Source organism: Muntiacus reevesi, chromosome 16 (genome assembly GCF_963930625.1).
Source record: "Muntiacus reevesi chromosome 16, mMunRee1.1, whole genome shotgun sequence".
NCBI lineage: Eukaryota > Metazoa > Chordata > Mammalia > Artiodactyla > Cervidae > Muntiacus > Muntiacus reevesi.
In genome coordinates this window covers 369,952-394,697 of record NC_089264.1, presented here as the reverse complement: position 1 = coordinate 394,697, position 24,746 = coordinate 369,952, and the positions used below count along the sequence as shown (strand labels likewise).

At 37.9% G+C, this 24,746-nt stretch overlaps 1 protein-coding gene across 1 annotated transcript in view; it reads left to right on the top strand.

Annotated features, from left to right (window-relative positions):
• Positions 1-24,746, top strand: part of LOC136148110 (uncharacterized) — a 51,881-nt gene that overhangs the window by 3,684 nt on the left and 23,451 nt on the right. The window contains exon 3 of the mRNA XM_065907577.1: positions 2,291-2,392. Within this exon, the coding sequence (XP_065763649.1) occupies positions 2,291-2,392 (102 nt within the window). The remainder of the gene's footprint in view (positions 1-2,290; positions 2,393-24,746) is intronic.

Below are 24,746 nucleotides of genomic sequence, written 5' to 3'. Positions count from 1 at the left end.
GTTTCTGATGAGCCAGCTCTGGAAGGATCCAGGTCAGTTTCTCTGCTGCTGTTTTGGCCACAGTCCATTTCTGTGGCCACAAGAGAGACTGGGGATTCTTCCAACTGTTCTCCCCAGGAAGGGAGAACAATTAAAGTTGTCAGCAACCGTGAGTCATTCATTTCGATTTAATTCGTTTTCAAATCTTTATTGGCTGTTTGCCATACACCAAGCGCTGTGCAGAGTGTGACCTGAGAATTGGTTGAGCAGCATCTTGATCTTGGAGGAGTTGTGAATCCTCAGGAGAGAAGACAGAGTATGAAGTGCCTGCCATCCTAGGAGAAAGGGATTAAGAGAACCTGCTTTGAAAGTTCAGGGAATGATTCTAGATTTGAAAGCTGCCTGGAAATGATTGATTTGGATTCCACTTTCAGAGATGAACAAGATATGATTGTGAAAGAAGCTGGCATCAGGAGCCGTAGAAACAGGTCCTGCGATACAGGGTATCATAAAGAATATCATGTCGTCATTGTTCAGTTGCTAAGTTGTGTCGGTCTCTTTGCGACTCCATGGAACTAAGAAGAGATATATCATTTTACAGCTAAAGCAGCTGAAGCCTAGAGTAGGAAGGTGACCATCCAGGTCAGGTAAAGGGGTTGAAGATCAGGTTTCAAGCTGAGAAAGAGTCCACGGGGACTCAGTCTGAGCAGTTCAAACACTGAAAGGAGACCACTAATGTTCTGGGAAGGCTGGCATCTGGCCTCAGTGTGGGATTTGAGACAGAGAGTGGGCCCAGGGGGAACTGAGCCTCCGCAGTGGGCAGAGGAGGCCACCCCATCTCCGAAAAGTGCCACTGACCTCAGAGTGGGTGGAATGAGCAGTGAATTCTAGTCCACCTGAGAAAGCAGTCCAATCTGAATAACTCTGAGTTTAGGTTTATCTTACATACTTCTTAAGAAAGAACTTGGACAAGGCCAAGTCAAGTGCAGCCTCTTGAATTCCACACCCAGTATTCATTGGTGGAAGTGCTTAAACCCTCCAAGTGATTCCAGTATTTTAATTTTACTCAGTATTTAATTCCAAAGTTCTCTGTGCGATACAGTGGGTTCTTATTGTTTATTTTATATATAATATGCCTTGCGTGATTCACGCTGGTCAGACTACATGATTATGTTCACTTCTGATATAATCTTTTTAGGTACAGCCTTAAAGTCTTTGATAAGATATTTTAAAATAATTTTAGCATGTGTGTGTTCTATGATTACTTAATGAGCAAATAACTGGAATCAAAAAGAGTGTGAATGTCTTTAATGTGAGGACAGGTGAAGTGAAGCAGTCTGGAAGAGGGAACCAATAAAAAGGGATCTTGGTAAATAAATAAAGACATCGTTTAGAAATGGAGAGGTATTTGGAAGGAAATTAGTGCCTGACACCATACTCTGCTCTTTGCATGTTTAGGAGCTAGTTTCTGATGTTATTTTCACCACAGATCTCCCTGTGGTGAATTGTATTTGACCTCCACACTGTTTATCTCCTGGACACATTGTGAAATTTTGAGAAGAAGCAGGTATTAGAATTTGTCTTGAGAGCAGCTATAAACATTTCCTGGAACCCCTCTAGGGTAGAAGAAAAAGGAAAGGAAAATGGAAACAAGGGATAAAGACAGCTAATAATGTTGGAGATACCACTGGGATTTGTGGTCTCTTTTTGAAATGGCTTCCCTGGTGGTTGAGACAGGAAAGAATCCACCTGCAATGCAGAAGTCCTGGGTTCGATCCCTGGGTTGGAAAGATCCCCTGGAGAAGGGAACGACTACCCACTCCAATATTCTGGCCTGGAGAATTCCATGGACAGAGGAGCCTGGTGGGCTACAGTCCATGGGGTCACAAAGAGTCGGACACAACGGAGCACTTTCAATTCACTTTTTGAAACTAAATAGAAGAAGTCAGAACGTGACTGTTTCTTGATCATGGTTTGTTTTCATTTTTGTCTTTTTTTTCTTACTCCTTCATCAGTTATTCCAGTTGATAGAACATTATGTCATCTTCAGTTTCAGTGTGAGTGCTTGTCTTGCTTCCATTTGTATTATTCATGCAAACGTTGATTGAACTGATGACCCCAAGTCATCAAGGAAACATTAAATACACTGATGAATACATTTCTTAATTTTAGAAAAAATTAATGAGTGAAGGTTAAAATACTCTTCTTAAATTTGTCATTTAAAAAATTCTCATATGCATACCTCATTGCCTAATACTGCCAGAAAAATGAGGAATTCCTATGTGTTAATGAGCCTGTATATTTTTTACAGGTATGACTATTACCGAGTGTAACAGCCCAGTTTGCTGGCCATGTCCTGTCTCCAGGAAAGTGGTAGCTGCTGTTGTTTCAGGTAGTCCCTTGGGTACCAGAGGTGAGTTTATGAAGCTATACGACCTTTTACACTTATTTAAAAAAATTGAAGTGTCGTTGATTTACAGTGTTGTATGTCAGCTGTACAGGTAAGTAATTCAGTTGTGTGTGTGTGTGTGTGTGTGTGTGTGTGTGTGTATTCTTTTCCATTACCGTTTATTACAAGGTATTGAGTAAGTTCTCTGTGCGATACAGTGGGTTCTTATTGTTTATTTTATATATAATATGCCTTGCGTGATTCACGCTGGTCAGACAACGTGATTATGTTCACTTCTGATATAATCTTTTTAGGTACAGCCTTAAAGTCTTTGATAAGATATTTTAAAATAATTTTAGCATGTGTGTGTTCTAATTCCAGTGGTAGTTATTAGAGATATGATTTTGCATGAAGTATTTCTCTTTTTGTTCTTGACCAATTAAAAAAATTGTTTTTTTTTTTTCTGATTGGTTTGCTAGATATTTGTGACTACATTAAAAATGTTAACTTTTGTCTCATCTTAAAATACGATCTGAATTAGCAATGAATATTGTGCTATACATAAGGGCTGTGACATAAATCTAGTTTCTAACTTCATAAACACATAATCTAGAAGGGAACACAGACACATATGTAACAACTGCATTTGTTTACTGAGTGAAATAGTGAGATGGATAAAGTTCTAGTAAGCCTTGAACAGCCAAATCAGCTTCAGAAATAGATGTGCAGTTATTTTAAAATATTTTAAACATTTTCCAGCTACATGCAGAAAATAGTGTGAAAGAGGTATGGTTCTTACTATAAGCAATTTAGCATTTTGACATTCTGAGCATCCTCATCATGAAATTAAGTCCAGAAGGAGTTTTCCCACATCTCTTGAAATGGTCCTTGTTCGTCCACAACATTTCCCATAATAACAGAGGTGCTTCCAAGGGCAGGAAACGTCAACGTTATTAAAGTTTCACAAAGCAAAGTCACTTTTAAGAATATGATGTCCCCAAACTGACAAAGGTCTTGAAAAATAATTTCAAGGGCGGCATAAATTATTTTCTGCTTGTCAAAGGGCAGAAATATTTAGGTTGAGCTAATGAATGGTAGAGTTTTAGAGTGGAGAATATCCTTAAAATATTACATAGATTTATACTGTCAGTAGATGCTACCTACATGAGGTTATTTGTATTTAAACAAATTTTAAAATTAAAACTGCAGTTTCTCAGTTGGATTTGCCATATTTTAAAGATGTTTATTAGCTACATGTGGCTAGTGAATACTGCATTGGCTAGTACAGATACAAAACATTTTCATTATCATAAAAAATTCTATTGAGCAATACTAAATATATACCCAGATATTCATAGAGGAGGCAACCAAGTCTCAAGGAAGTAATAAAACTTCCAGAGGTCACACAGCTGTGTTTTTAAAGAAACGCAGAATGATGCAAAGCAAGTAATAACAGAGGCATTAAAGAAACCCAGGAGGTTTCTGGAACAGATAAAGTAGAGTTTAACAGTGCAGGCTTAGTTGTTAGCAGGGTTGAAGCTCATGATCATTAGGACGACCTACCTGATTGAATTTGGACAGTTAAAATTTTATGCAGTGAATTAAAAGCAGAAAAATATTTCAATTTCAATCAAAGGCTGCCAGCTCCATATTTTTAGCCTGTGCTGTGCTTCCAGATTATGTTTATCACTTTAGTATACAGGGCACCACTCAAACCAAACCCGAAGTTTGGTTTGCCTGGCCCCAAGAAATGAAACAATCTTGAGGGGTTATGGCTATATTTGAAAAGGTTGATTTTTCAATGCATCATGCAGACTGGCCCTGTTTTAAAAGGGACTCCTGCCACCACATAGTCGAAATGTGAACTCTTTTCTCTCTTGGCAAAAGTCAAAGATAGGCCCTGCATTTTTATTATTTCATTAAAATCCAAGTATTATTTTTCCATTTTCTACCTTGTTTTCATCACAGTGTGATCAACTGTAGTCAAGAAAGGAAAGGTTAGATTTATCAATCGAAGTGTGATAAAGGCCCTCTAAATAATTGAACCCTCAGGAGAAACAATCCTCATGTATTCTTTTTCTGTTGCTTCAATATCTTCATAAAAAGTCATTTCAGTATGTTTGGTCCTGTAGCAGAGATTCTGTGAAGTGCTTATCTTCCTCGGAGGTCCAGAAAGCCTGTGAGTGTGTGGATAAAGGTGGGTCTTAGAGAGAGAGAGGGAGGATGGAGAGAGACTTGATGCTGAGAGAGGACAATGTTCTAAAACCTCCTTGGGTTGAAGGTAGGGGAGCAGAAATACCCATGAGTAATCTAGAGTAAAAGTTAAATAATCAAGGAGATGAATACTCTGAAGGAATATGGTAACTTCCCTCCTAGAAATAAAAGTTACCCTTATTAATTCTCTTCCTTTTGCCCCAGAAAAGCATTAGTTAGGTCTAGAGAGGGGTATTATTGCCAGAAATGGAAAAGGCAGTTTGAAGAGACTAGCCTGGAGCAGAGAGAGCAAGAAAGCTGAGCCAGTAGATGGAAAGCAGACTTCATGGAAGTCTCCAGCTCAAGTTCTGGGAACACCAAGTTCAAGTCCAAAAAAGGGCCCACATGGGAACTGAGGAAGACTGGCAGAGAGGGCAAAGTTACACTGAAGGTACAGTATTTATTATGGGATTGAACTCCTGAAAGACCTTCCAGTAGCTTCCGATCTGTTCAAGAATCCTTCATGTCCTGCTGCTTCCCAGTGAGTGGCTCACAGCTTCAAGACCTCTTCTCCAGGCTAAAGAACTATTTGTAATATACCCTGCCTGTATTTTTTACTTTGGCAACCCAGACAAGGAAAGTTGAACAATTTTCAGATTCTAGAGCTTTTGCCCCAGCCCTGGAAATGCTGCAGACAGCCAATCTCAGCTAAAGGGAGCCACTTAGCCCAGGGTCACATCACCCCTTCGTACAATGCCCTTCATCCAATGACAGGTGTAAGAATATAAAAGTTAAGACATCCTCCTGAATTGGGACATCCCCCTGAAGGGGTCATCTCATTTTAAGAACTCTCCCCCAAAGGGTCACCTGAGGTTTCCTGAGGCTGCAACACAACTTTACTTCTACCTTTGCCCAATCTGATGTCCTTTTCTTCCATACGTTGTTGATGCCAAGAGTTGTCCCTAATTAATCTCTTAGACACTAATCACTGTCTCAGGGTTAGCTCTGAACATGGTGGCATTTGTTTATGATTTGGAGTGCATACCTAGACTTTAAAGTGCAGCAGTGCCCAGTTGCACAAATATGTCTTTCTATTTCTCTCTCTCATCTCTGTTTTCATTTTCTCGCTGCTAGATTAGTCAGGGGACTCCCAAGTTCTTCATTGTGTCATCCTGGTACCAAGATTCTCCTGGAAATTATAAAGTTATTCACCTTCTACATCAAGTACTTCTTATTTTTTCCCTAGAAACATAAATCATCCTTAAAAGGAATTAGAGTGTCAAATCTTAAATATATTTTAGTTTCTCCACCACTTTATACATTAAATGCTTTTTCCTGGAGACTGCTTCTGACATTGGCGTTCACTGTGCTCTCAAACTGCCTAATTTGGAAGCTACTCCTGTTTCCAAATGCTGCCTTCTGCTGGTCTCCTGAAGTTCTGAAGTCTGCCCTGCCTCCACTATTAGGTATAGTTCAGTAGTTGTCTACCTCAAGGTAATAGGGTATCTTTTGGAAGCTTTATTCTTTTTCCATTTACACAACACACACACACGTATATGATTACATATATTATATAATTCTAATACTTAAGCGTCTATGTGACCACAGCTTTATCTGCAGCCCACAGGTTTTGCTACAGTATATTTTCATTCAGTTCAGTTCAGATGCTCAGTCATATCTGACTCTTTGCGACCCCATGAACTGCAGCATGCAAGGCCTCCCTGTCCATCACCAAGTCCCAGAGTCCACCCCAACCCATATCTGTTGTGTTGGTGATGCCATCCAACTGTCTCATCCTCCATCGTCCCCTTCTCCTCCTGCCCTCAATCTTTCCCAGCATCAGGGTCTTTTCAAATGAGTCAGTTCTTCACATCAGGTGGCCAAAGTATTGGAGTTTCAGCTTCAACATCAGTCCTTCCAATGAACACCCAGGACTGGTGTCGTTTAGGATGGACTGGTTGGAGCTCCTTGCAGTCCAAGGGACTCTCAAGAGTCCTCTCCAACACCACAGTTCAAAAGCATCAATTCTTTGGTGCTCAACTTTATAGTCCAACTCTCACTTCCATACATGACCACTGGAAAAACCATAACCTTGACTAGACGGACCTTTGTGGCCAAAGTAATGTCTCTACTTTTTAATACGCTGCCTGGGTTGGCCATAACTTTCCTTCCAAGGAGTAAGTGTCTTTTAATTTCATGGCTGCAGTCACCACCTGCAGTGATTTTGGAGCCCAGAAAAATAAAGTCAGCCACTGTTTCCACTGTTTCCCCATCTATTTGCCATGAAGTGATGGGACCAGATGCCATGATCTTCGTTTTCTGAATGTTGAGCTTTAAGCCAACTTTTTCACTCTCCTCTTTCACTTTTATCCAGAGGCTCTTTAGTTCTTCTTCACTTTCTGCCATAAGGGTGGTGTCATCTGCATATCTGAGGTTATTGATATTTCTCCAGGCCGTCTTGATTTCAGCTTGTGCTTTCTCCAGCCCAGCGTTTCTCATGATGTACACCGCATGTAAGTTAAATGAGCAGGGTGACAATAGACAACCTTGACGTACTCCTTTTCCTAATTCTGGAACCAGTCTGTTGTTCCATGTTCAATTCTAACTGTTGCTTCCTGACCTGCATACAGGTTTCTCAAGAGGCAGGTCAGGTAGTCTGGTATTCCTATCTCCTTCAGAATTTTCCACAGTTTATTGTGATCCACACAGTCAAAGGCTTTGGCATAGTCAATAAAGCAGAAATAGATGCTTTTCTGGACCTCTCTTGCTTTTTCGATGATCCAGCGGATGTTGGCAATTTGATCTCTGGCTCCTCTGCCTTTTCTCAAACCAGCTTGAGCATCTGGAAGTTCACGGATCAGGTATTGCTGAAGCCTGGTTTGGAGAACTTTGAGCATTACTTTACTAGTGTGTGAGATGAGTGCAATTGTGCGGTAGTTTGAGCATTCTTTGGGATTGGAATGAAAACTGACCTTTTCCAGTCCTGTGGCCACTGCTGAGTTTTCCAAATTTGCTGACATATTGAGTGCAGCACTTTTACAGCATCATCTTTCAGGATTTGAAATAGCTCAACTTGAATTCCATCACCTCCACTAGCCTTGTTCGTAGTGATGCTTACTAAGGCCCACCTGATTTCATATTCCAGGATGTCTGGCTCTAGGTCAGTGTTTCATTATCATTCAATTAATGAAATTCTAATTCCTATTATGACTTTATCTTTGACATCCATATTTATCAGAAGTATGTTTTGGTTTTTTTTTTTTTAATTTAATTTGTTTATTCAGCTGCACCTGGTCTTAGTTGTGGCTTTCAGGATCTTCAGTCTTCATTGTAGCATGCAAGGTCGTTTAGTTGTGGCATGAAAACTCTTTGTTTGTGGGAACCAGTTCCCTGACTCGAGATGGAATTCAGGCTCCCTGCATTGGGAGTATGGAGTCTTAGTCACTGGACCACCATGGAAATCCAGAAGTGTGTTTTTAATGTCCAAATATTTGATAAAATATTGGTTATACATTTTAAAATTTCTTGATTATTCTGAGTCTTGTTTTATACCCAGCATTCAGTCAACTTAAAAGTGTGCCATGTACACCTCAAAATTTGTATGTAAATGTGCATTTCATTCTTGTTAATGCAGTGTTTTATGCAAATGTAGGCCAAAGAGTTTTTCAATTAATTTATTTTAATTGGATATAGTTACATTAAGGATATTGTGATGGTTTTTGCCATAGGTCAACATGAAATGGCCACAGGTATACATGTGTCCCCCCCAATTCTGAACCTCCTCTCCCATTTCCCACCCCACTGTATTCCTCTGGGTTTTCTCAGAGCACCGACTTTAGGTGCCCTGGTTCATGCATCAAATTTGCACAGGTCATCTATTTTACATATGGTAATGTACATGTTTCAATGCTCTTCTCTCAAATCATCCCACTCTCATCTTTTCCCCCTGAGTCCAAAAGTCTGTTCTTTACATCTGTGTCATCTTTGCTGCCATGCATGTAGGATTGTTGGTACCATCTTTCTAAGTTCTCTCTATATGCATTAATATAGAGTATTTGTCTTTCTATTTCTGGCTTACTTCACTCTGTATAATAGGCTCCAGGTTCATCCACCTCATTAGAACTGACTCAGATGCATTCCTTTTTATAGCTGAGTAATATTTCATTGTGTGCATATAGCACAACTTTCCTATCCATTCATCTGCTGGTGGACATCTAGGTTGCTTCCTTGTCTAGCTTTGTAAATAGTGCTGCAGTGAATGTTGGGGTACATATGTCTCTTTCAATTCTGGTTTCCTCGGGGTGTATAGGCCAAAGACTTTAACAATGGTATTCAGATCTTCTGTAGTTTACTGATTTGTTGTTGTTCTGAATTATTGATCTAGGTAATTTAGATTTTATTTCTAGTTAGTTTTCAGAATTTCCCTTCATATATTGCCTCGAAGTTTAGTTTTATGACATGTTCCTTGTAAAGTAATGGTTGGTTTTATTATCCTGTCTTATCTCCAGTGATACTTTTTGCTTTCAAATCTCCCATTATTTTTTTTTCAGTTTTGCTTATTGTTTTTATGACATAAGTTTTGCATCCTTTAACTTGCAGTCTGACTATGGTGTCTTGTAAGGGGCATAGAATTAAGATTTTTGTTTGTTTCAAAAAATCTCTGCCCTTTAATGTGACTATTTACAGTTAACGTATCTTATTATAGACCTTTTACTCCTTGTTTTCTGCTTGTCCTTCCTTTTTATGTTCCTCTGGCTCTTCCTTTTAAATTCATCAAACTCCATTTTCCCTTTATTAGCTCACAATGCTTATATAGGTAGCAGTTACACATGCACCGTGACTTATTAGCTCCTTTACTGCTTCTCAAGCAGTGCTGAGACCTTAAATTTATTTTATTACTTTTTCCTCTTCCTCTTGTTTTAATGCATTCTAATTTTTATATATTTCATTATTACTCTTATGTGCAGTTAGATTTTATTCAGATTTATTCACTTACGCTTCCTTTCTGTTCTATTTAATTCCTTTGTCAAGTCCTTATTTTCCTCTATGATAATTTTCCTTCTGCCTGCGGGTCTCCCTTTCAGTTGGTTCTGATGAGAACATATTCTCTAAATTTTGTTTGTTTGCAGATTTCCTTATTTCATCTTCCAAACAACATTTTCTCTGCCTCTAGAATTCTCAGTGAGCAGTTATTTTCTTTAGCACTTTCCATTATTTTCTAGTATTAATCATTTTTGTTGAGAAGTAAGCAGTAATCTTAATCTCATGCATTGTTGAAAGGTCAACTGTTGTTTTTCCTCTGGTTACTTCTAAGGTGTTCTGTTTTTCTTTGCTATTTGTAAATTGTACTCTGGTGGTGTTAGATATGGTTTCTTTATATTTACTCTTGTTGCGTTTTTTAGTGCTTGTTGAATTTATGGCTTGATATATTCTTTTTAGTTTTTGAGAACTCTCAGCTATTATTTCTAAATATTGTTCTCGCCCGAATCTCTCTCTTCTTTTCCCTTTGGACTCCAATGTAAACATATGATGAAAATGTTTACTGTGGCCCATATGTTTCAAATGCTCTTTTCTGTACTTTTTTATCCTTTTTGTTTTCCACGTTTAGTCTTCCTATTTTTACTGCTACTCTGTCTTCCAGTTCATTTATCTTTCTTCACCTGTGTTCGGCCCACTACTGAGTTTAATTTTGAATTCTGTCAGTTCAACTTTAATCAGTTTCTAGTTGTCTAGTTAAATTCTCTACCTTGTCATCTATTTTCCTGAACTTGGTAATATTTATCAAAATATATTTGAACTTTAATATCTAGGTCATCCATGATTCTGATTCTGTTTTTTATTCTAATTCTCCTTTTCTTGGGAGTCTTGGTGGTTCTTTGATGAACACCAGACTTGGGATATGACAAGTTGTAGAGAATCATAATGACATTCCAGTTGACCTTTGAACAACCTGGATTTAGATTGCACAGATCCACTTATATATGGATTTTTTCCCAACAACTGCAGCACTGCATGATCCGTGGTTGGTTGAATCCTCAGATGCAGAACCATAGATAGGAAGGGCCGCCTATCAAGTGATATGTGAATTTTTGACTGCATAGGGAGTCGGTGTCTCTAAGTCTTGTATTGTTGAACGGTCAACTGTCCTTTTTTCAAGAGAGAATTTCCTATTCCCAGGTAAGGAGCAGAAGGAAAGATCAGCTTATTGATCTTCAGTCATTGCACAAGCTTCATACTCATTTTCCTTCTTTATAGATGTTTCCATCAAGGTAGCCGTTTCATCAACCTTCCTAACACACATTCACGTGGACACAGATACATATAGAAACCTCCAGTGTCCTAATTCATATCATTAGCTTTCCACCGGGCCACTATTCTTTGGTGGGTTCTGAACCTCAGTTTTATCTCCTCAGCATTACAAGACTCCTGAGTCTTTGTTTTGACTTCAGTTAGCTTTTGTTTGACTTCTTAACATCTTGCCTTGTCTACCTACGTGGAAAATGTGATAACGTCAAGGGACCACTGTTGCTGAATTGAGCTCGAGTCTCTGAATCTTTCCCATCTCTGGGATTTTGATCCTTAAAATTCTAGCTGCCTTGTTATTTCTAAAGTCCAACCCTGCTCTCTCCTCAGTCCTCCAATATTGTCCTAAGATCTACTGGCTTTTCTGCCTCTTAGGAGCCATATTTGGTTTCTCATGCTTTTGATTTTCATCAATAGTTTCTAAATGACTGGATTAGATAAAGCATGTGCAGAATACTGTTCTTACTTCTATGAGTTTCTTTTCTATTTTATTTTTCTATGTCATGGCTACCTCATTAGCTTTATAATGCTCACAGTCAAATGTTGCTTATGATTTATCTGACCTTTCTGGTATGGTTTCCTAAGGTAAACTGATATAGTTGGAAGCAGAAGTCCTTACCTACTATTGAAAAATTCTGTTTTAGCTTTCTATGAATTCTTTGATTTATTTTATTTTGTCCCATCTTCCATCACTTTTTCCTACCAGAAATTCCGATTCTCACAGTTAATTTTAAAATTAAAAATTATAATTAAGCTACTATGTTAATAGTCAAGGGATTAATTTTGCTTTGAAGAAGAACACAGATTGATGAATGGAATATGGAGAATTTCTTAAGACCTTTGTCATTTCTAAGCATGGGAATCAGCCATCTGCACCGTGATAAATTAGTCAGATATGTAAGGAAGCACTCATTATAAAATCAGCATTACTCAGTAACAATCTCAAAAGTTGCTTCACTTTTCTACTCATGTTACCAATTCCCACATGTTCAATAGGAGCTTAGAATCATGAGATAGGCCATTTTCCATGTCCTATCTTAGTAACTATAATTATTGGGAAAACAAAACTATAAATAAGGATTTGCTATGAATATATTCAAACCTTTTGTTCCTAAACATCTTCTAGAAGAAGACTGAAAAGTTTGACATAGAAACACCTCTTGATAAGTAAGAAACAGTAAAATTTCTCATAATAGTTCTTTTCTGATCCCATTATGTGATTCTCAGGTTCACACAAAATTATTTTTATATGAACTTCACAAATCTTATTTTTACTATTAAATCAGTGGCCCCACTCTTTTGAAACATGGGGCAAAATAGTTGAAATTGGAACAATTTTCCAAAACCCAGGGCATATGACATATGTACCTATAGAACGCAATATTTCTGTCTGGTTCTGCAGTAGAATTTTTCATACCTGCCAGTCTAAGTTGACTATTGTTTTTACAGTGCGTTAGTAGAAATCAAATGGTAAATTCAGTCAAACAGTCATTTCATACATCAAAAAGAAAAATCAGTCAACACAACTGTCTGACTGAAATAAAGGAAGAAAACAATTCAAGGCAAACAGTTGTCCTAGGAGACTTGTATAAATGCAGTAGCGGTGTCATGTGCAGAATTAACCTTTCCCCACCTTTAACTGGAGAACATTCTGCCAGCCAATTCAGTCAGCTCAGATAAGCCTGAATTTTAATATTCCAGTCTCATCACTCTCAGTTGATGGTGACTGCGCTTCCTTCTCCTTCCCCTGTCACTCAGTGGAGAACGTCAGAGCAGGAGGACAGTGATATCGGCATACTGTAATGGCCTGCCCTGGACTCTACAGCTTCAAAGTTCTTAAGCTGACTCAGTGATCTTACAGAGTCTGGTGCAGAAGGAATATGTGAATTAAATTACAGACCGTTGACTGCCTTCTAGCACTAACATCCCTTATTTCTGGTTCTAATATATCACTAAATACTCAAGAAGAAATTTTTGAGTGTTTAGCAGAAATATGGCTCCAAAGCAGACACATTGAAAAGAAACATTGTCATCTATGATTGGTTTTAAAGTTGACTTGTCTTTTACTCATAAACAGATTTAGTGTGAATTCAGTTTTGCTAAACGTTAGAGAATCTTTTGGAGGGACGTGCCAACTCTTTTGAGTTTTTTTGCACTCTGACTTTTAAAGCAAGGTTATTTTTCAAAAAGTTTAAGGGTTACTTGAATACTATAAAGATTATTTGTATTTTTGAGTTGCCAGTTCTCTAGAACAAATTTGTGTGCTTGAAGTTCTTAACTGTAGTACCTAGATGGCACGTGGAAAGCAAGCAAAAGAGATGACTTTTCTGCTTTGAGAGACCTCTGCCTATCTTTGTAAGTAACAGGACTCATTCCTCATGAAACAATGTTCAGAAAGGAAGGAAAGGTAGTTTTCTTAGTTGAAGCTTATGATACTGAAGAGGACTCTAAGAATAGCTTCATAAAGAGGATCTGCGTAAAACAGAAGTAACCCTAGGAAACATGTATTTTCTGATGGACTCTTATCTTTGTGATGGTGAAAAGAGGATATGGCAAGGAAGTGACACTAATACTGGCGTGTTACATCAAGCTGTCTCCTGGGATGCAGGGGTAAGCACGTGGGACAATAAAAGCACTTGAGAAAGAGTCAGCTCTCAGCCATCCATCACCTAGTTTGTGAGCATACTTGTGCCTCTCCTCCTCCTTTCCTTTTGACCATTTTACTTTTCTCAGCATATTTAAAAGAAGGCAAGGTGAAAAGAGTGGGTTAACTGTCAGATCAGTCTCATTTTCTGTTTTATAGTACCTCTCCCAGTTTGAGAACAGATAGAGAGCTTTGGAATAATGGGAAAAAAAGAGTCTCTTGGATCAGTAATAGACTCTCATGATAGTTGGCCAATCTTGTGCTCATTTAGGACGCTAAATAGCAGTAGAATGTACCAACTTCTAATTCAGTAACTAATTAAGTGCTCCTTTAGATAATATACCTGGGTAAGGGGAAAAAAACCCTATTTTTCTTTACCTTGTCATAGCATTAATGGATGTTGGGGGGAGTCTGTGTTTATCTGTCTATCCATCTAGATATAGATACATATTTTGGATTTGCTAGATTTATTATTCCTGTACCTGTTTCCCCTCAGATGTATTCCCTCTCCCTTTCTTGCTCTGCTGACCCCTAGAAGCCACATACTATTCACATGATTAGATTTAATGAGAATCCTTGATATGTAGTTGAGGAGCAGGAGGAAGGGAGAAACCAGAGTCTTTTTCTCTATCTTGATCTTGCTGGCATCTCTGGCAGGAATGTCTTCAACTCTTTGACTCCAGGTCCTAAAAAGCCTGTCAGCCAGGTGACCATAGATGCTGTCTTGACTCTTGGTGATATCACCTGTTTCCTTTGACCTCCAGCCTAAGAGAATAGTAGTCTTCTGTTGGTGATAATCTGTGGATTGCACACATCCCTTATTTGGTCTCATGGCTCTTCCATGACTGGTATAACCAATTCTCTGTACTTAATTCCCTTTAATCTTGCTTGTAAAATGGTTTTCTTTCCTTGGCTAGCCCCTGGGATACAATGGATAGGGCAGTTTTTCTCATGACTAACTCACTAATCAGTGAGGATCAACCAATTCCCAGTAACATTAATATCCTAATTTTACTAACTCATTAGCTGCATTTGACTAACTGTAATATCTGAGCCATCCTTAGAGTATCTTTAAGGTAGCATGATTTGGGGGGTCTTGAGAAAGGTTGTAGGACCTTTCTACCAACTTCATCAATTCTCCTTCCAATGTCACATGTATAATCATTTCTTAGTCTCACAAAATCTGAGGGATAGAGGGGGAATTATAACTCTGCAACATAGTTTCTGGAATCAGATGCAAACATTTAAAACATTAATCACACCTGTTTTTTCTAAGACAATATGAATATTTCAAATATTTGGCCTATATGAAACTTAGTAATAAATGCAATTTATAATCAATATCCCTATGAGATATGCCTACTGCCACATTTAATTTTTACTAACAAGGCATTTCCCCATGCAATAACAAACATGAATCATTACACAATCGTAGGGGTACAAGTAATATCAGATTTTTCATATAAATACCATTTATTTTGGATCCAGACACAAACCACCTAGTTGGGCAAATGTACAGTGTCATCTAATAGTGGGAAACCCTTCCATTATTTTGTAGAAGAGATCGGAGGCTTCTTCTATACCAGAAAAAGTGAAGAGAGACTTGGTCCTCATTTGCAAAGGTCATGCCTGCCAATACTTTTTGATCAGACCAGGAATGATCCCTTTGAAGGTGGAGGGGATTCCAGAATATCATGATTTAGAATCCACTCCATAGACAGAGCACGTTTAGAAATCCTTCCATACATGGGTGCCATGTTCAATTTGTAACCACTGTCCTCTGCTTCATCCTCAGTGACCTCACAATAGCTAGGGTCAGACCATCCTTGTTAGACCTTGGCACTCACTCTGTCAGCCAAGTGATATGCCAGCTTCGTAATGGACTCACTGTGAAACTGAAGCCACAGTGTAGTGTTTGCCCATTTCTGTAGTGGGACTGCTCCCATGGTGGTCAGTTTCATGTTACCAACATGATGTCAGTGAAGGCAGAGTTGGGAACAGATTTTTTTTATTATTTCCACCATACAAATTTAAGACATGTAAATAACCTCAAGAAAGAGCACAGATTATAATAAAATGCAGTATAATAATTAGGAAGTGATGAGTTTTGAATATCCGTTAGTATTGTTGTTAATAAAATTAGTTTCACAGTAAGTTTATATCATTTAAATTTTAATGATGACTGTATTTGACAACACAAAATTCCTGAAAAAGATAAGCAAGAGAATATGAGCTCTCTGTAGTACACTACCATTTGTCTTTCTCTCCTTAGGTTCTCTTGGAGCCTGCCAGGCTCCTCCCGCCATGGAATTCCCCAGGCAGTAGCACTGGAGCGGGTTGCCGTTCCCTTCTCCAGGGGGTCTTCCGGACCCAGGGATGGAGCGCAGTCTCTTGCACTGCAGGCAGATGCTTTACCCTCTGAGCTACCAGGGAAGACCTGGAGTGTCCCCAGTCTCCACCCAGAAAGAGCCGTTGTAAGAACTGACAGCATCGTGGTCCATGGTCCTGGGTCTGATTTCTTTAAAGAGGTGTGAAGAGGATCCTGTCTACTATGCACCTTGTCACATGGAGAGTTAAGAACTAGAACTGTGGGGCTGACTGTGCTTCTGGAGAGAAGGGAGTTAGGGTTGGAGACTGTAGGGAAGCTCATTTTTATATGCTTTTGTGAGTACAGAGCAGTAAAACACAAAATGAAAATGGATTTATCAGTAGACTATTTCACTACGTAAAATTTTGACTCAGTCACCCTACTATGAACAATGTTCCTGCTGCCCCCACTGTTTTAGGATGTCACAGAGGGCTCCCTTAGAGTGCTCCCTGACTAATGTAGATGCCAGGCACCGTAGGGGGCTCCCCAGCTGGCACTAGTGGTAAAGAACCCGCCTGTCAGAGCAGGAGACATAAGATGGACAGGTTTGATCCCTGGGTCAGGAAGCTCCCCTAAGGAGGAAATGGCAACCCACAAGAATGATAGTATCAAGAGTTAAGGGTGTAAGGAAGTGACTTAAGAGTCAAGAGGTGAACCCTTATGAATGAGATGAGTTTTCTTATAAAAGAGGCCCCACAGAGATCCCTTGTTTTTCCTGCTATGTGAGGATGCAATAAGAAGTCTACAATCCAGAAAAAGTCAGCAGCCAACCATGTTATCACTCTGATCTTTTGATGTACAACTTTCAGAACTCTGAGAAAGTTCTGTTATTTATAAGTTGTCCAATTTATAGTATTTTGTTACAGCAGCCCAAGTGGATTAAGACACCAAGTATTTGCTAAGAGTGTTTTTGGATGAGATTAAAATTTAAATCGGCATATCGAGTAAATCAGATTGCCCCCCCCCCCCTAATGTGAGTGGGCCTCATTTAATCATCTGAATGCCTAAATAGAACAGAAAAGCTGACCTTCCCCTGTGAAGAGGGAATTCTGCCAACTTGTGTCCTTTGAACTGGGACAGTGACTTTGCTCCTGCCTTTAGACTCAAACTAAAACATTAGCTCTTCCTGATCTCAAGCCTGCTAGTTTTTAGAATGGAACATCATCATTGGCTTTCCTGATTCTCAGAATTGTGGACTTAGGCTTGAGTCTTCAGCTCTGACTTACCACCCTGCAAATACTGAGACTTCTGCATCTCTCTAATCATGGGAGCTAATTCCCTGTAATGAATGTGTTTGTGTATAAATATATACATATATTGTTATAAACACAGATATATACATATTTATGCCCTATTGGTCCCATTTCTCTCGAGAACTCTAATGCATTGCCTGATATTCTTAATTTTGACTCTGTTGACCTCAGCACTCTATTATGGAAGATGGTATAATTTTTATTTAGCAGTAATTACCTTATTGAATACATTTTTGAAGTAGGAGGAAAGATATTTTCTTTTTTGCAGCAATACAGATTTTTCTTTTTTGCTATAGATGTAGATCCCAATGATTATTTCAATTAGCTGATTTAGTATTGATGAAAATGATGGAGAATATTTTTAAACCAAATTCCAATTACATAATCATAAACCTTCACACTTAATTAATCATAGTTTACATGTTTGGAAAATTGAATCACTCTTAAGGAGCCTAAGTAGTTATTTATGTATACTATAGAAAATTACAGAGGCAGGAAATTTGTTGATACTCCTTTTAAGGTTCTTTTGAATTTCCAAAATATTTTATAAGGTTTAGGTTACTTTGAAGTAGGATTCGCATTTATAAAGAAGTAATCAAAGTTGAAAGAAGGAGCACAAAACTAAAAGTCAAGTCTCTTAGAAACTAACCTTGACTCTGACAATGATTAGCTTTTAACTAGTTCACAGCAGTGGATCTCACTTTCATTATGTATGAGTACTGGTAATAATCAGATAATATGTATGCTCTTAGTATTATTTCATCTATAGGCAACAGTGTGAGATAAGTTTCTTTGTTCTGACTCATCTAAACTCATCTTACTGACTTGGGTTTTTCTCATCCTACTTCTATGACCACAGAATGACTCCCTCCTCTGGCCAGACTGCACTAGGGAAAACCAAATCTGATATTCATCTGTCATGAGTTTAAATAATTTAAAAGGGATTCAAGTGTGATTGACTCCGTGTTGCTGCATTTGTTTTGCATTTTAACAAGACCGACATTTTTAGCTAAATGAATGAAACTCAAAAGTGGAATTTCAGATGACAGTATAGTTTGGGACAGAAGTTTTCTTAGCCATTTGAAGAGCTTTCAGGGTGATTGTTTATTTGGCTTACCTATAATATTGAGAGAAGAATGTACAAGTCAGGATTGGCCAAGAGATAGAGGAACTGCTGCCAACCATACTTCATTAATTTTTAATCAAGTATTATGTACTAGGCATTGTGCCGGTTCATAGGTATGTAGGGTTAGCGAAGATGGTGCATAGAACTTATTAACTACTTGTGCTTACTTGTGACCATGAGATCTACAAACTTAGAGAAATATTGAAGACCCCAGGCCCACAATGCCCTACATCGCATAACAGTCATCTATTCTTACTTGATAGAGTTTGAAACACTGTTAAAAGCTGGAGGAAAGATTAGAACAATTCTTCATATCTTACTTCAGCCCTGAAATAACCTCCACATTTTCTCCTGTATCTATCTTTCTTTCTTTTTTTTTTTTTTGTCCTGTTTTGCTTTAAGGAAGAAAGGGCACTTAAAACAGTAAACAGGGTGATTGAGATAGAGACAAGTAAAAAAATAGTATCAATGCATTTTGATAATTGATCCCTCAAATTGTACAAATAGTATGAGATAATTGTATAATTAAATTGTAAAATTGTATAAACGTGTATGAGATTAAGTTTAATTGAAAAGAGTGTTACTGAAAATGATTAAATACCAGTTAGCAATATTTATCTGCTACTATTCAAAGTCACAAGCTGGACACTAATAGTAATGCTCAAATTTATAATCAACAGTAAGTAATAAATAGACTAGCAAAAATTCTTTTATAGGACTTCTATAGCCTCTTAAATTAATTCACCAAAACTCAAATACTGTCCTTGATAGCATTGGAGATGAAAGCTTTACTTTTTAATGGGAAATCTGCATCTCATTGTAAAAATGGAACACTTCATTCCTGGTCTATACATATTTTCAGAAACAGTAGTTTTTGGATTGCCAAATACTTCACATAAAGACAGTCTTGAAAATTCATTTCAGGCATAAGACACCTATATATATAGAAAGAGGACTATTAAAATGAAATAACCACTTCCTGGGACCAAAAGGTTATAATGATGAAAACTCTTCAAAGTGATACCTTTTGCCTTATGTTTTGCAATCCTAAGCCTGCAAGTACAAAAAAAAGATTGAAGAGTGAGAAATAGATACAGTTTATGATGATTATTGATATAATTGCAGTTCCTGGTACTACTTGGGTCAACTATCAAGGAGCAGGGAGAATTTCGGCAGTAAAACAGTCTTATCAGATTTATCAAATTTTTTCTTAAACTTGATCATTAGTGTCTCCTACATGCAACCATTATTACATTTTTCCTTTTGACATTTTCCTGCTTTGCTAAGAAAGAAAATATATATTAGACTGGTAATATAGAGCCTCAAGTTTTGGTTCCAAGTTTGTGATTTGGAATAAGTCCTGTATCTTATATAAGCCTTCTATTGTAAAAGTAAAACTTCCATTTCCAAAGTTTTAGAGAACAATATTTACAGTGGGTTTAAGTTTATGAAGATTTTTTAAAAGTCCTATATAAGAATTCCCTCTAGATTTGATTATATTGACATTTGATTATAAATTTAGAAGGTGGATCATGACCCCAGTTACCAGTGCTGGGTACTTTCTACAACACCAAGATATCTCTCACCTTGAAGATCAAAAAAGTAAAGTGTGTTCAATTCAGATTGATCTGATCTGACACCTTGGTGTTGAGACTCAGGCTAACTAACATTTGTTAATGAATGTAAGCTGTCTCTCAGAAATGTGAGTAGATCCGTTGGTATTTAGATTGAGTTTAAAGTCAACCAGTTGGAATATATATTTCACAAAGTTACATGCGTTTGTAGATCAAATGATCCTGGGATTTCTGTGACTTTGTTGTGAAATGCCTAACTGATAGAGCCTCAGAAATTACCTGTAGTTTGTGTAGGAGAACATAAGGACAATGTGGCAGATGTGGCTAATGGACTGATAATGAAAAGTCATACTTTCCTGAGCTTGTTTGCAGAGAGATGGGGCCCTGTGGCTGCTTCCCCCTAAAATGAATGTAAATGAGAGCAACACACACATCTTCAGGGCCAAAGCAGTTAAGGACAGATGCACCTTTCCTAAGGTCTCTTTTCTCCAAATACACAGTGAGAGGATCCCAAAGACTGAGCCGAGGACAGGATTTCTGAAGGCCGTTAAATGAGGAAACCCCACCTGGCCATTCAAGTGTCAGAAATAACATCTGTTGTGTGAAGGCACTAAACTGTGGAGAGTTGCTGGCCGTACTGAATTATTACCAGACCTTCCTAATACAGAATTTGATTTTTTTTCTTTCCTTTTTTTTTTTTTTTTTTTTTTTGCTAGTGATAGCACTAACTCAAAGATATTTAAGGGCTGAGGAAGAATGATACCATCAGTTTGTTTGCAGTCTCTCAGTTTATATGGTTTACATTTATGTTTTTGTCCTGTTTATGCTGTTTGTCCCCACTGGGGAGTTGAGGGGCACAAATCCATAAAAACTTTACTGGAGAAACCGAGGGTTTAGGGGACTTCCCTTAGAACACATTGCCAGTGAGTGTCACAGTGCAGTGGAGATTTGTAACTCAGGCAAATGGATCCAAAGCCCACACTTTTCCAAAGTTCTTCAGCCTGAAAAAGCCTACAAGTTAGTTAATCCAAGAGATCCATGGTGGTACAGATGCAGTCTTAAGGTCCAACTATGTCCTTCCTTTGCAAGTTTTATTGAGGTGTATTCTATGTAGAGGAAAGTACAAATATCATGAATGTTTCATTTCAAAGACTGTGACAAATAAAGCACAACTGTGCACCCATCATGCAGATGAAGGCGGAGCCCTCCATACCCCCTGCACTAGTTCCTTTCAGCAGCTCCTCGCCTCCTTTAACCTAGAGACTAGTTTGACTGCATTGCATTTTATATAAATTTGGTAATATAGTGTGTATTCTTTGGTGTCTGGCTCTTGTTTTTTTTTTTTTTTTTTGGCTGATTAGCATATTTAAGAAAGCCTCACTGTTGGGTGAAGTGAAGATGATTCTTTTTCATTGCTTGTGTTTTCTTCTTGTTTGTGTAAATCACAATCTGTTAATCCATCCTTCTACTCACGGGCACTTGGGTAGTCTTCACTTTGGGTTTATTGGAAATAATCATACTCAGTGAGTCCCACATTTTCCCAAGGGAGCACACAAGTGACAGGACCAGAGGGCGCAGTGTCTCCTGCTTGCCGCCTCCCCTGCGTCCCAGCCCTTCACGTTTCGCTGGTCGGACTCTTAAAGGAAAGGGAACCAGAGGACCCTTGGCATCCACCTTCTATCTGATTTTACACTGTGTGTTTTGGTATTTTTACTCCTTGGATACTCTGTATAGGTTTACCTTTTTGAGTATGCTGAATGTAGGAAGTCTAATTTTAATTTATTCTTTATATACAATATTAAAACAATTAATAAACATTTCAAAGTTGAAAATATCAATTTAGTATACAGAAAAGATCATTGGACTTTGAATTCTGGAAAAGTAGATTTAATTTCTATCTCAGGGACTTTGTTTCAAAAAAACCATCTTCAAGACTAAAATTTGCAATCTGCGTGATGGAGCTATATTCCTGCTGCAGAAACTTTTAATTGTGCAGATGTTACATTTGTGAATGCCTTTGGTAATCCTAAGGGGAGTACACAAATATTGGTCATTATTAGGGATAAACTTGCAAAGAAAGTGGGTGCTAAGTCTGAGTGTTCATAATAGCTGAAACAAATCTAAGGTCGAATTTGTTGAGATTTTCTTCATTTAATTTTCTTTTCTGTGTGTGTGTGTGTGTGTGTGTGTGTGTGTGTGTGTATGAATGTACTTTTAGGTCTACTTTTATTTACTTAGACAAGAGAGTGAAAGAAAAAGAGAGAAGGGAACGCTATCCAGGAAAAATGAAGCTTAAAATTCTTGCCACAAACTAGACAGGCTCCCCACAGAGTGAGGTGTTACGGTTATGGACATCCGTTGCCCCCTCTCTTGGGACTCATAAACTGGCTAGATGTCCTCCAATTTCTACCCCAGACATAAAACAGCTCGGGTGCATTGTCAGCAGTGATTACACCCTCCCCAAGGGACCTGAAGTTTCAAGCACCCACTCCTAATCTCCCTGCTACAACAGAAGTCCCCTGCAATCAGACAAATTTGTAGGTCAATGAGTTGAAAATTGGTTGTCTTTAACTTTCTGATTTTTAAATACATTTTGTACAAATTGGTTCCAAGGAAAAATACGATGGGATGGTGAAAAATAAGAGCTGCCACCTTGCATTAATATTCACAATATTGTCGTCTACTTACTTTTGGTTTCTGGATTAATGTAGCTCTGACTTGGCTCCTGTCTCTGTCAGTAATAAAAAGATAATAAAATGGGTAAATGGAAACCAGAGAATTTGCAAGCTGTATGATAAGTGTGGTTTTTCATGTTTAAAAAAAAAATGTTCATCTGGGAACAAACTAACTTAAAGATTTTAAAAGCCAATTTCAGCTTAGCGGCTGGGGTTTGTTTGAAATCTTAACCACTGACTGAGGTGTGACACTTACATTTGATACAGTAAATCTTGTCGACTGTTATTTTAAAGGACTGAAATGTGCTTTTATTGCAAAATCGTCTCAGATAAAAAATGCATTTTTACAATCTCACTCTGTCATAAACTTTCATGTCAGGTTTTGGCTCCGCAATGCATGCCGGGGAAGCATTATACAGAAATAAGAAGGAGACATGTATAATATTTTATTTTCCATTTTAAGAGAGGAACAGAGATGGTCTTATACCATTCTTGTTATCAAAATACTAAATATTACATACTTGATCGGAAATGATCTGTAAGCATATCTCAAGTCATAAGACTATTGCTTATTGTTGCAGAATCGTTTTCTTAGTTTGATATACTATAATGTCATATATATAAGAAGTTCTGTGAAATGTGTTTATACTTTCTCTCACTTATCATATTTCCTGAAATAATTATTAAAAACTCCAGGCCAAAATTCTACAGGAGAGGGGAGCTTGATTTATATGATTCTCACACTAACATTTCAAAAAATTGAGTTTCTCAAAAAAGGTTTTCAATGAATTGTGTTGTAATTACTTAAACTGTAGATTTCTCACTATTATAAGTCCTATGATTTCAAGTTTAAAAGTACTTGAAAAGATTCCATTTATATGAATAAAACGTCTACTCAAGTCTGTGTTTGAGAATGGAAGGATACAAATTTGAAATGACATTGATTAGCACAACCATTGGCATATTTGTCAATAGATATCAATGATAGAAAACAAACTGGCAAGCAGTTTTTGTCTCAGGGCCATTTCTTTTTAGAATATATTATTTGTTTATTGACCTTAGAAATCTGGGCACACATTAAAGCTTTTAAACATAAAATAATGATGGTGGGAAAATTAATTACAAGGCATTGCTCACATGTTTCAAAACACCAAAATGCTATAATTCTCAAAGAGAAGTCCTCTGCCCTTAGCCTTAGGATTTTAGGGCTTCAGTGTATTTATATATAGGCATACCTCAGAGATTCTGTAGGTTCAGTTTCAGACCACTGCAGTAAAGCAAATATGATAAAGTGAGTCACATGAATTTTTTTGGTCTCTTGAGTGCACAAAAAAGTTATGCTTACACTATACTGTAGTCTAGTGTGCAACAGTATTATGTCTAAAAAAGTACATACCTCAGTTGAAAATACTTTATTGCTAAAAAATGCTAACCATCATTTGACAACGCAGTCTTGCCACAAACCTTCAATATGTGAAAACCACAATGTATGTGAAGCTTGATAAACTAAGCACAGTCAAATGAGGTATGCTTGTATCTGTATATTCACAAATAAAGAGGGTTGTTCATATTGTTCCTTCCCTTACACTGGCACTAGAAAATGCTCTTAGGGTAATTCAAACAGGATAAGGAATGTTAAAGTGCTTTGCAAGCTAAAAAAAAAAAAAAAAGCTTTGACTCCTGTGCCACCCCCGTGAGTTTGGTATACTCTTCACATCTGTTGACTTTTAGAATGACTTTTGTGATTATTTTTGCTTGACATGAGAGTCTCAAGTGAGCTGTGATTTCCACTTGATATGTGGGTGTTGAGCGCTTCCTTGGTGGCCCAGCAGTGAAGAACCCACTGATAATGCAGGAGACACGGCAGGAGCTGAAGGTTCAGTCCCTGGGTCGGGAAGATCTCCTGGAGAAGGAAATGACAGCACAATCCAGTGTACTTGCCTGAAAAATCCCATGGGCAGAGGAACCTGGTGGTATCTCTAAACAGTTCAACATGACTTAGCGACTAAATAGCAACAACAGCAGCAGAGGCCAACTCGTTCATAAGATTTCTGACACCAGATGTCTGGGATTTTTCCCACGCTGAATCTCCAACACCAGCTTGATATCCTTTATTCAGTTCTGACACTAACCAGCGGTAGCATAGAGGCTGCTGGTTAAGGGTTGTGAGACTGCCCCTCCCCCAACCCCTAACTTCAGATACTAATCACTAGTAGTAGATCCTCGGGTTGCCTAAAATTTC